The sequence below is a fragment of the Pararge aegeria genome, chromosome 15 (assembly GCF_905163445.1).
Source record: "Pararge aegeria chromosome 15, ilParAegt1.1, whole genome shotgun sequence".
In the NCBI taxonomy this organism is placed as follows: domain Eukaryota; kingdom Metazoa; phylum Arthropoda; class Insecta; order Lepidoptera; family Nymphalidae; genus Pararge; species Pararge aegeria.
This window is the reverse complement of record NC_053194.1, coordinates 15509802-15523629: the sequence shown is the minus strand read 5'-3', so window position 1 is coordinate 15523629 and position 13828 is coordinate 15509802. Positions and strand designations below refer to the sequence as shown.

The 13828-nt window shown below is 34.7% G+C and overlaps 1 protein-coding gene across 1 annotated transcript; it reads right to left on the bottom strand.

The window, feature by feature from the left end:
- Positions 1-3532: 3532 nt before the first annotated feature.
- LOC120629947 (serine/threonine-protein kinase PAK 2) lies at positions 3533-13044 on the bottom strand. The gene is made up of 2 exons (XM_039899042.1): positions 12177-13044; positions 3533-5796 (listed from the first exon to the last, which is right to left on the bottom strand). Exons 1-2 carry the CDS (start codon positions 12874-12876, stop codon positions 5000-5002), a joined length of 1497 nt encoding a protein of 498 aa, XP_039754976.1. The 5' UTR covers positions 12877-13044; the 3' UTR covers positions 3533-4999.
- Between the last annotated feature and the right edge of the window lie 784 nt (positions 13045-13828).

The window sequence follows — 13828 nt, the reverse complement described above, 5'->3', positions numbered from 1 at the left end:
CAATTATATCATTGATGTTTTCCTTAACATCTTCGCTACCGTTTCGTTCCTGGTATTATGTTTCGCATAACAGTTCACACGTCATACCTACTCTAAAACCATTCAATTTTTTTTTATTTGTTTTTTTTTTTTTATAAAATATGATCTTTTTTTTTACAAAGCATACCTTTATACATAAACCTAATACATTTTATAAAAATTGTAATGTTTAATTATTGTATCATTTTATTTCACTAGAAGCTTACAAAAGATATAATATGGTTACAGTGAGTTTTGGAAACGTTGCGCACATTGAACGTGATGAAGACGCGAACAAGTTATAAAAATCATTAAACAAGCTCGATTTATAACCCAGGTACGCTACTGGTCATTAAAGGATTTTACCTCGCAGTTGGATAAATAACCCTTTCTACCTCTCTCTCTTGATTCCGAGCATCGTATTTGGGCAAATAAACAATTTTTATCTTTATTAGCTATCTGTCGACGTAGAGCACCGCTTTATTAGTATGCTTTCACCATTACTGGCGAGTTTTAGTGTGGACAATTTGTGATTCTCCAAATCTCCGCATTGTGCGCTGTTACTACTATTTGACTGTACTAACATTCTATACACCAAGATTTAGTTAACGTTTGCAAAATTCAGTGTAATCCTATTTTGTTAAAATGTGAGCATGTTTAGTTTATTACAGTCTTAATTTTACATCTTACGTCTACGAAGTATAGAGCAAAAGTCAAGAAATAAATATTTGGTCGTTTAAAGTTGTAGAAAGTCGAATATAGGAATGTAGAAAAGAATGAAGAATGTAAAAAATTACAATACAGAATTTTTTGTCTAAAATAAAATTAATTTGTAATATCGCCAAAAACTAAAATCATGTTGAATATTGTTTCGGAACAAAAAACTTTACTTTGTCTATGGTATACATACTCAATTTTTTTAGCCGACTTCGATCTGTTCTGGATACTAGCCTCTTTAAGTTTGTTTGTATATGAAATTAAAAGTTCCGACGATATTCCACTAATTAAACATACATTTAACATGTCCTTATTAATAAAAATGCCACTTGTGGTAAAAACTTATTATACTTTTATGTACAGTTTTTGGTAAACTGATAAAGCAAACTAAATATGTCTAAATTCTATTAATTTCTATGTCCTTAAATATACAGACTTAGAAGCAAAACTATCGATTAACGAATCTTAGAACAAACACGAATATCTTATGGCTTACTGTACAATCCCCAAAACCTTATGCTATTGTATTACATTCTATTTTTTTAATGTGTGACACATTAATTACTGTGTCCTACGCAGGTTTCTGTCAATATAAACCAATTATCTTGTAAAACTAAACACAAATAGCTTTGACTATAGTTAATTTTGTATTTACTAAACAACCTTAACGTAGATTTTAAAACGAGGAACTGTTGAAGTTATTTTTAATTTAACCATAGGTTGAAATTAACACATTTTTCAATTCAGGCTTGTTAAGACTTATTTAAACATTAAAAACTCGTTAGAAGGTGAACAATCTTTTCTTTTATCTTCCCGTTTAGATCGAGAAATTTTAAAATGCTATGCTTGCTTTGCGAGATCGAAATCGAATAGTTTTGCTTGATATTGATTACCAATTCTTTTGTATACAAAACATTAACTAAACAAGAACTTGGAAAATATACTTATCAATATATAAAAAATGTGGCACTTCAATTTAGTTTAATTAAAGTTTTGTATTCATCAGTATTCAGGTATTACAATTAGTATTTTCTGGACAGATAATCTTATTAAAAACCTTAAGTAAAGTATGTATGTATAGCTTTAATATATTGCATATTTTACACGATGTTGCCAGTCGTCTATACACAAAACCTACATGAACAGAAGTTAACTATGTTCTGTGATATATGCCACTTGCTAAAATCAGCTGTTAGTAAAAGTGGGATTTTTTTTAGCCGCGAATTTTAGCGAGCGTCACACGAAGCTAGTTTATAGCCAGTGGAAACGAGCAGCGATTATTCGCTTCGTGTCACTATTTATTAATGCCCCACTGTTGGCACAGGCTCTCTCATATTCGAGAGGGACTTAAACCCTCGAAGCCCCATTAGACTCCTCCATGTTACTTCAAACCGGTTTGGAGGCGGGCTTCAACTTTTATCACATGTACTATAATCACCGAAATCGACGGCTTAATGTGCTTTCCGAGAAATGGATAACACCAATTCCTAAAATCGGGCTGGTATTGAGACTCTATATGTATATAAAAACCACTAACACACTGGACTATGGTTCTATACATTTGACTGCTATCAATTTTCCACTAATCGTAGCGCCAAACGTAACATAAGTGTCTAGAACTAATAATATTACATTATTCGTATTCCAGGTTTTCTGATTGTAGTTCTTTGGACACTTGTTTTACAGCTTTTCTCCTTACAACGCCAAAATAACGTCAATAAATTGGGGAACTAACAAAGTGACATAAATAGAGGTCAGTGAGAAAAGTCACTACCCTCACAAATTCTTGTCCCAAACCGAGAAACTAGATTTTTTAGTCGAGCACGCTCACCACAATACCAAACGAGGCAGTACTCGCTTCGTGTGAATGAGGCTTAACAGAAGTTGTCTTCCTATACGTGATTGATTATTCACACTCTATGTATACATATCTACATATATCAGTAGTTAATAGATATCATATCAGTTGGAACTGCGATAACACGAGGTGCGAGCAAAATTAACGCAGTTGGCGTTTTTCGAAAAGGAAATTAAGAAATCTAGCGATTTTACAAACAAATACTGAATGCGATTTTGTATAATACGTTTTTTTTGTCACTATAGATAATGTAATTCATAAATGCTTAACTTTTTACGTGTAAATCAGTACTTAGCAAATATAATTAGATTAAGGGGTTAATTGTACAATGCCTTATTAATTATTTGTATAACCAAGGTCCTACTCTTATCTTATAGGATTGACGGATATGGTATTTAGGCTCCCCACAATGCATGAATTAATACCGATTGTTATATTTTATTGGAAATTTAATTGCTTCATTTCAACCAAAACGCTGATATAAGTTTTTATTGCGACTGCGTTACCCAATTAACCCCTCAGTTATTGTTATCGTGCTCCTATCTCACGAAGACGGTTTAGCCTTTGTCATAGTAGTACAGTGGAATACTGAATCAAAGTTTGATAAAGTACAAAAGAAGAGTTTACACGTTAAAACAATTGTTGTAGTTTAACAAAATTTTTCAAAAACCAGAATGACTTTTCTCTATTTTTTCTAACTGGTGTCATAATGTAACAATTTTTTAATTGATTTACTTTTTAGTGAGTATTTTTTTTAAATAGAAGGAAAACAATTGAGTTAGCTATTCAAAGGAGCAATATCAAGGGACAGCTTATATTTTTTTGAATATTAATGTTAAATTATTATTCATAGAGTGGTATTATAATATACAATTTTGTTATTAAAATCTTCTTGAAATAATTGAAATAAAAACAAATAAAATAAAAAGAGATATTCCTTATGAATTATTTTCAAAACGATCTTTATATTAAAGAGTAATTCAAAGACTGTTTACATAATGAGGCATGTAAGAAACAGATTTTACAACTGGGTTCCACTACGTAACATTTTTTTTAAATCTAGTTCCATTAAATTATCTGTCCAAATTGAGGACTGAAATATTTCTGTCGATATTGTGAACAGTGACTTGCAAATGAATGCAAAAAGGTTGACTAGTCACTCACTCTCCATTTTCTAAGTACGTCTAGCAAAAGAAATTTAACATTGGGCAAAAGGTCTTTGTGAGATGGAAGAACAGTTTTGTAAAACATGGACGCAAAGTCATGTACGGAACACTTCATTATTTTTTACTAAAATACAAAAATATTATTGCCACATATAATTGGCATTTTATCACACGTTCAATGAAAATATCAGTACTTTAAAATAAATGCCATACAAAAAATATACACTATTGTTATAAATATTGCTGGGCGCAGCAATTTTAAAGGTTTCAAATTCTTATTAATTATAGGAATTTGCACGCCGAAATGAAAGTAAAAATATTAATTGAACCGAACCTCTTTGTCTCTTTCACACGCTAGCAAATGTGGTGTTGAAATGTTATGAGGCCTAGCATTACCACCGTGAGAAAACTATGCCACTCTTATCGATTTTGAATGCTAAAATCCGACAGTTAATTTTGCAATGCATGCGATGATTTCGGCTAGATCATACTAAGTATTTATTATTTTTAACAATCATCAAATATTTGAACTATCGAGATAAATGTAAATGGCCGTTATTTAAATTATGCTATTGCGTTACTAATACTTATTGATAAACAAAAACACATAAGGAAAAAAAACATAAGGATAAGATCCGGCTTTTTTGTACATTTCAAACTTGAATTCAATTATTATCTCACGAAGGCTTTATATGTTGAACCTTTATTACCACGAGATTTTTAAATTGTCTTAAAAAAGAATTAAATTTGATTAAAGGCCTGGTGTTTTCCTCTTGCACAAGAGTAAAAAAAATATTGCAATGAGTCTATGTTTCAATAGCCATCTGCTACATAAGTTAAGGCATTTCCTAAGGTGAAAAGGCCTTCCCAATCAACATTTTATATATTCAACAAATATTACAAGCCAAAGTTGCTAAGTGCGGCTATTTTTAATGCTATTTTATCGACTCGTGTGAATTATTTCCTGGCAGTTATGCTAGTCACCGTGTAGAAGCGAATAACATACAATACCAAATGTAAATATTTGCAGCGTGTGACATTTTTTACAGTATTCGGGCAGCAGAGTTCAGAACGTATAAGATAATTATATTATACGTTCTGATTGAATATATATTGAGGATGAAGCTATGAATTGGCACAATATTCATGGAATCTTCGCAAGTAATACCCGAACAGTAGTCGAGTGACGGCCATAATATTGAATGGAAGAAAACACAAATCTTTAGCTTGATTATGCATTTCAGTCAGAGAAATTCTTGTGGAGAATTTTGTGTGCGGCCCTTATTAATGGCGTCAGCGACTTTAACTCCGCTGCGCAGTCTAAGAACGGATGTGCTAGTAACTCTTCAGCTGTCGCCCTCTCATCGGCGTCAACTTGGAGACATTTGTCCAAAAAGTCCTGGAATTCAGCGGACAATTTGTCCCATCTGGGAATCTTTGGTCTGCCCACAGCTGCTATCAAATACAACGCTCTCAAAGGTGCCTCTTTCATGTATGGCGGCTCGCCCTCGATCATCTCGATGGCCATAATTCCTAGCGACCACACATCGACTTTTTTACCATATTGCTTCCGTGTTACGACCTCAGGGGCCATCCAATACGGAGTCCCGACCATTGTCTGTCGTTTCTCGTCACCAACTATGTTCGCACAAAAGCCGAAATCGGTAACCTTTACCGTCCCATCCATTCCTAGAAGGACATTGTCAGATTTTATGTCCCTATGAATAGTTCCTTTTGAATGCAGGAACGCTATAGCTTCTAGAGTTTCACGGCACACCGCAGCGATCTGACCTTCTCTCATCACGACCTCTGTCACAACATCAGTCAAAGACCCGCCGTCCAGTAATTCCATCGCCACCCATAAGTGATCGTAGCATAGGAAGGCGTCAAGGAAGTTTACCAGGTTTTTGTGATTGAAACCTTTGAGAACATTAACTTCGTTGAGTATAAGATCCTTTTTGGACTGTTTGGTTAGATCTATGTCTTTGATCGCGACTCGCGAGTTGTCCTTACTGTCTATGGCGATGAAGACGACACCTGGAGGTAGAGAAATTACATATTAATTTTTGTTAGATCATGTAACGTAGCAGCGTCCTTTATGCTACTACTACCTTCTGATGCGAACTCCAATCCATTTGACCATAATAACCAATAAAAACGCTGCAAAAGGCCTTTAGTTCATCAGTGGACTGCTATAGGGTTTTATATGGGGGAAAGAAACATTCATGCTGAAACTGGCCTAAGCACCCGCGTTGAAATTTAAACGACTGGTTTAAAATAAATTAAATATTATCCTGTTCGACAATGTATAACTTATTACCAAGTAGGAAATGTTATGAGCTTTTCTGTCAAAAAAATCTCATCACTAGCCAGATTAGGAAATTGGCACTACCCATCCCTGCATTCAGTGTCGTGATACACTTTTCTGTAATTAAATCATTTTTACGAACCCATTCACCGGATTCATAGAACCGGTTCACTACAGAGTAATGGTCTACTCTCAGAAAGCGAAGGGTTCAAATAGAACACCGCGCTGGCCAAATACAGATTGGTAGACACCTTTGGGAACATTATGGAGAACACTCAGGCATGCAGAATTTCTCTCGACGTTTTACTTCCCCGTTAAAGCTAGTGATATTTAATTATTTAAATCGCACATAACTCTGAAAAGTTACAGGTACGCGCGTGTCGGGGATCCAACGCGGTCCCTCGGGATGCTAACGCGAAGTTCTAACGACCCAGCTACCACCACTTATATTTTGAGGTAAATCTGTAGGTATTTCATATTTGAACCCAATCTAGAAACAATTAATTTCCCGAGTCGCATAAATATGTGAGACGAAAAATGCAAGATACCTGGAAAGTAATGAGAACAAGATCTTAACAAGGCCATATTTCAAACATAATTCAGACGTAAGATATTCATATATATGACGGTAAGTGTGTACTGGTTTAATCTGATTAGAGCAACTATACTTAATTTGTACGATTTATATCAATTACATCACTCAACTTGTTAAGAACTTTTGTTCGAAAGTGTTAAGTGTGTTTTATTTAATTAAATTATTTTAAAATATAGTAGCGTACCCAGCCCGCTTTGCCGGGTTAGATTTTGCTTTATTTTATTTAAACAATAAACTTACATCATTAAATTTTTAATTTAAGTCTCATAATGTATTTAATCATTTATTTCTCTCCGTATTCATTCTCTTCTATTCTCTTCTGGAGCGGGTGAAGATCATTATCTACATCCATGTACACCCAACAATAGAATATCATCATAGTAAATATAACCTGTACTTGACAGTTTGACAGTTCAAAAATAGGAGTGCTCCGATCGTCACCAAACTTTACAGGATTACTCGCTCCGGTCAGTCCGGAGATTCCATGAAAGTTTCATTGAAATTAGTCCAACCGTTTCGGAGCCTATACGGAACATACCCACACACTTTCTCTTTTATATATATGGATAAAGTTAAATTTAGACAATTTAGTGAATTTACAGAATTCAATTGAATTTTTGACGCCAGTTTTACGATTTTAATATTTGAGAGGTATAATTTTTGAGAGGTTTTAGTCAAATATTTTATTTCATTTTATATTGCTATCCGGTCACCACCCAGCCCCTTCACGCGGGTGTCGTCTTAGGGAATATTACTAAGGAAATGGACCACCAACCCGTCTTCACAGTGCAGCGTGGTGATTATGGGCAGACCCTCCCGTTGGGAACGGCCTTTAGTCCAACAGTGGACCGTTATAAGCTATTGACGATTGACATCTTGACAGATTTATGGCAGAAAGTTCTACGGAGAGATGCCTAGTAAACTCTTACTGGTTCCGAAAGTTTCGTATGAATGTTCAATTTCATGTCCTTATCCCACGCTATGTTGCGTCGGCACAACATGTCTTATGTCTTATGCATTTTAATGTTATATAATATATGTATATTAAAAATTAAGATTCTCTAGAACACTGCCAGGTGTTCAAATATCATGTCATATTGTCTAGATACTATTTCAACATCTAGTTTAATACGGTTTTGTACCCAAAGGGTATAACGGGACTCTATTATTAAGACTCCGCTGTCCGTCCGTGTCTTTTTTTTTTTACTCCTGTACCAGTCAGCTCTTGACTGCAACCTCACCTGGTGGTAAGTGATGATGCAGTCTAAGAAGGTTGCGGGCTAACCTGTTAGGGAGTATGGTAGTCATTACCCCTAATCGGATTCAACGCGACATTTTACTGGAACACTGATTCACTTAGCGGCACGTCTTTGTCGGTAGGGTGGTAACTAGCCACGGCCAAAGCCTCCCACCAGACTAGACCAGAGAAAATTCAGTAAATAAAAATTCCCCTGCCGGGAATCGAACTCGGGACCTTCTCCTTAAATTCATAGCGCTCACCGTTGCGCCAGGGTCGTCAAAATGTCTGTTTGTCACCAGGCTGTGTCTCATGGATGATGTATTTCTCTTGCTGTTATAAGAGCAAATACTAAAAACCAGAATAAAATAAATATTTAGAGGGCTCCCATACAACAGACATAATTTTTTTATCGTTCTTACAAATTACGGACATGCCGTTTTTTTTTCTCGTTTTTACGTAAACCGAATAAATATCGCAAGCCTTAGTGCTTTAACTATGTGAAGAACCGAAGGCATTCACACAATAGCTATAATCTCGATGTGTTAACCTTCGCTGTGATTAAACAACACATTAAACTCGGCACAAAATTAAAATAAAAACCTGTGCGACACACAGACATCCAACCATTGTATGGTAATTATGATAATTGCACTGTTGCTAAACATTCAAAACACTATATTGTAGTGGACATATTATTAACTAACAGTGAAATGGTGTTAAGAATTTATGAAAATATATTTTACCCATTTAATCTTAAAAAAAAAGTATTCAAAATTATATTACTTCACATAGGACTACTTTATAAGCACATTTGAAACGTCAAGAATCTATACATCATTATTCTCAGTCTCCTACTACTCTTCCATAAAAGGTATTAACCCACAAAGGATTATTGGGGCAATGGGCACAGACCCTGTTTTCTGAGGTGTTGTGGGTTCGATTCCCACAACTGGAAAATGTCTGTGTGATGAACATGAATGTTCTTCAGTGGGTGTTTATCTGTATATTATAAGTATTGATATTTATTATTCATAAACTATTCATCAGTTGTCTTAGTTCCCATAACACAAGCTACGCTACTTGGGGCTAGATGGCTTTGTGTGTATTGTTGTAATATATTTATCCCTACTAATCCCTACTAATATTATAAATGAGAATGTAAGGTTGTTTGTTACGCTTTCACGCAAAAACTACTTAACCAATCCTCATGAAACTTTGTACACATATTCTTGGAAGTGTTAGAAGTAATATAGGATACTTTTTTTTCCTGACATTAAGCTCGGTTTCTTTGAAAGTGTCTGACGATTTTACACCATAACTCCGACAAATTATAACCGATTTAAATAATTATTTTTGTACTATAGAGGTTATTAAACACATATAGTGTTTAATTTTGACCAAACTTTGTATATGTATGTGGTTGGAGATAGAGGATAGAACTAATCAGCGGACAGCAGCAAACCCCTCATTTAAGGCTTAGCGATACTTTCATCTTTTGTAGAACTACAACTAAATTGAATGCCACATCAAAAACAAAATCAAACGCAGACGAAGTCGCGGGCAACAGCTAGTATTATATCTTTATATATATATTTCTTGTGTGCGTGTGTATGTCACTGAACTCCTCCTAAACGGCTGGACTGATTTGAATGAATTTTTTGGTATGCGTTTGGGTGGCACCCTGGATGGTTTAGATTCACAATTCAGCCCGACAGATGGCGCTGGGGTCCGCTTGTATTTAATATTTTTCAACATTACTCTAGCGCGGCCCAGCGGTCCGTACCTATTAATAACATAAGTAAGTTATATATTAAACGGGACAGACAGCAACCTCCTTGTCGCAGTGGCGAGTCTGTCTTGAGAGTGGTAGGTCACCGGGACATTTGGGAAATTTATAGCTTCTGAATTTTCTCTGGTCTAGAGTAGTGGGTGGCATCAGGAGGCATGGCCGAACAAACAAAAAAGGGGTTGTTTTTAATATAACTGTCAGACCTCTAATAGGTTAGCCTAATAGAAATAACAAAACTTAGTTGAGATTGCATTTTATGGGTTAACTTTTAGTGAAATAACAAAGAGAAGAAGTAGAAGAAACACTTAATTGCACGTATAACATACAGGAAAAGAAACAGTAAGGAGTATACAGTACACAATGTAGACATGAAAAGGCTATATTGCTGCAAGCAATCTCTTACAGGAAACCTTTATAGATAGGACTTACAGCAAGAGAACGAAAAGAGAAAAAGAAAGAGAGAGGGTAAGGCAAAGCCACTATTAAAATTAAAAGAGAGCTTTCAGTACTCTTTATGTAGCCTTACCTTAACTTGACAGTTTGATTAAAGAATAATTAGCAATCAATCCCCATCATCGATTCCTTAAATAGAGAGCAGATTTCTAAAATAGCTTGTATGAAAAGCTTATATGAATAATGCAAATTTTAGTCCATGTAATGCATACTGATGAAACAAATAAAATAATGTAAGAACCACTTAATATCCTTAATGATTGTTTAAAATAAAATACACTGCAATAATTAGTTATTTTTCTTCTGATAAAACCAAATGGATAAATTTTATTTATATCACCATCATCACATTATAACATGATTCCGGAGGTAGTTGTGTACCTACCAATGCATAAGTTTAATCAATGTGTTAAAACACTTTGAGGTTACAGTCGGGTTACTATACAAATGGATTTCTTAATGACAATGTATTTTGGAACACAAATTTTCTTCTCAGTAGAATCAGCTGTCAAAATGGAGGTAGAGTTAATACAGATATACACACTTGACGTTTCAAAAGTGCTTATAAAGTAGGCCTACTTGAAAAAAATTCATTTTGAATTTGCATTTGAGTCATCATTATCAACCCATTAAAGGCCAAATACAGAACTCAGAATACAGGGTCTCAACTTTAAATATTAGTGCCATGAAATTTTCACCATATTATGAATTAAAATTATAGTTGGGTTTTGCAGGTTTTGAGACCCTAGATATACTTGTATCATTACAGACCTTAATAGTTTTAAGTGACAATGTGAGATGGTGATAACAAAAAAAAACAACCGGCTAAGTTTGTGGGCTTCTTCTTAGACCAGGGCACGTTTGGAACCCTCGTAGCTTTAGTTTTAAGTTGACGAATGTAGTTATCACCATCAACTAACTTCTATGTTATATTTTACAAGTAATGTACACATCAAAAGTGCCATATCTATTTGAATAAAGAAATATTTGACTTTGACTTTGACTTTGAGCACTATTTAAAGCATAATAGACCATTTAAGGACATGCCCACTCATCAGTGGTGCTGGTGCAACACCATAAACAAGTGATAGCGCTTCACAAAATAAAATTGAAGTCTATGATATCAATGCATATCATATCTGATAAAAGTGATGTTTGCGATGTGAAACTAATAATAAAATTTGTTATCACACTAATTTAAGAGCAGTAATATTATAATGTAAATTTGGCTCAACATCTGATAAGAATCATTTTTAAAAAACATTGATAATTACATGTGCTAAAAGATGCCATAAGTTATTTAAGAACTAGGCTTTTAAATAGCAACAATTTCATCATTATTATCAGTCTTGATGTTACACTGTTGGGCACAGGCCTTGTCTTTCATACAGGAGAGATTCAGAGCTAAGACTTGCCATAATGTGTGGGGGGATTTTAACCATAAACATTAGCTTTAGTAACTGTTGAGGACAGCTTATTAGGGAGCGATGGTACTGAGAATTTCTCAATGGAAACCCCTGTAGCCACTAAACAATTCAAAAATCAAATCCAGGACCTTAAGCTACATAGATCCATAGCACATGCTAAACATTTGTCCGACAAAACCAACTTTCAAAATGGTGAAGGAAATAAGATCAGAAGGAATCAGACCCTGATTAAATATGGGAGCTAGGTGCAAATAACATTAGATACTATTTTGGCAGCCTGTACAGCAGACAGTTAAGTACAGAATCGGTTAAGTACAACCAATACTGCTAATCTGTTAAGACTAGAAAACAATTAGCAGGGTGGAAAGTCCACAGACTGTTTTCACACTGCTTACTACCAGATCGGAAGAACCTGATCACAAACCAGTGTGGTAATCAAGAAATCCTTACATATTCCAGTGATGTTCAGAAAGTAAGGCAATTTTTGTCAACTTCAAGTCTATCTGTCTACTGATTATGTATTCTTTTAACAGTGTCCAACACTGACATAAGAAAGCTAAGGTACCATCGTATTGACTTAGCATAAAACATTAATATTATATTACCTGAAGCCCCAGCGCCTAGCTGTTTGATCCTCTCAAAGCGAACATACGGGTCATCTTTATTACAAATCCTCTTCAACTCCTCATATATTTCCTCATCAGTCAATGTGGCATTCATCAGTTCCTTTTTTCTCAATATTGGACTCTCTTCTGGCTCTGTTCCTATTAATGATAGATCTTCAACTACAGCTGTCAAATCCATCAATGCATCTTTCTTTTTAAGACTATTTTTTATTGGTACAGCCGGCATGGTTTGCCTTTGTGACATATCTGTAGGTGCTACATCTTCCTCACTACTTTGGCCTATAGATATATCGGAATCCTGACTTTGGTGTGCGTTTTTCTTCGCTAAAAACTTTTTCATTTCCAAACCTTCTTTCGTTATTGCTTCCTCTGTGACTATGGGCTTGCATGGCTCTTTCTCTGCCTGTTCCTTTTTTAAAACGTGGAAATTGTGGAATGCTACCGCTTGGATCGCCGCGTTTGGATTCTCGTTCTGTTCGGCAGGCGATATCTGCGCGTTGAGTTGTCTCAGCCATGATGAAGGTAAACCTTCTATCATTCCCGTTTCGGAGTTAACGCTCACGTGTATATGTTGAACTACGTTTGTAGGCATGCCGATCTCCGTCACACGGTCATCCCTGGTGCTTTGCTTCTTGGAAAACAGCTTGCCAAACACACCACGGCCCGAGCGCCCCGTCATTGTGACGTTCTAACTTCTCTTACACTTAACCCATAAAAATATAACACTTTGAGTCTTTGAGATCACGAAACTACATCTCTTGCGTCGGTTCCTCTATAAGAAATTAAAACTAATTAAGTATTACCGAGATAGGAGTGGCTAATCGCGGACGGAAAACTGAAAGATAGACTTTATCAATCTGTCAATTATTTGGCACACAGATGACAGAAAAATACTGCATGCACTCCCTTGCACGCATGAATTTATAATTTTGTAATTTAAGCTTTATTGAAGTCATATAAAAGTTTGCATAAAAGTAGCATATAACTGAATTAATAACATACTTTTTGGGTATTTAAACAATTATAAATTGATACAAGACATTGCAAAGTTTAATTAAATTAAATTATTAATAAAAAAACAATTTTCCATATTTTTCTATGTAGAGCGGAACGTTATTTTTTTTATGCTGGCAATCTTTCGCCTGCTGATAAATTCATTAGAGGAATTGAAATGATGATTCATTTCTTGGCTTGAAGAAGATATCAAGATATTCCGGTCTTTATAATATAAATAGATGCTTTATCATATATATGGGAAATTGTTTTATATGATTTTAGATTTATTATGAAATGTTAATAATACTCTATTAAATCTTGCTTTATTTAGGTCTTGGATACATTTTAGGGTTTAGGTACCTACTGTTACAATATTTGGTACTTCTTTGTGCCTTACTTTAACAAGTAAAATAATACTAATAGTTAGGTATCTATTCTAGTAGGCATCTATCTTACTTGAGATCTTTAAACTATATCCAAGAGGAATTTGGCTTCTATTAATAAGTAAATCTAGCTCAAAATATTTATAAGTAAAATAGAAGAATAAATACCTACCAATTATTTTACAAAAATAAAGCTACCCTTTTCCAGGGAATACAGAGCGAAAAGGACAGCACTACTTTGAGGCAATTAAT

Bases quoted from the DNA above. Each gene is read 5' to 3' on its own strand.
- LOC120629947 (XM_039899042.1), bottom strand. From the start codon at position 12,876: ATGACGGGGCGCTCGGGCCGTGGTGTGTTTGGCAAGCTGTTTTCCAAG. The intron at 5,797-12,176 runs GTAATATAATAT...CTCTACCTCCAG, and splicing joins GCTAGGCGCTGGGGCTTCAG to GTGTCGTCTTCATCGCCATA.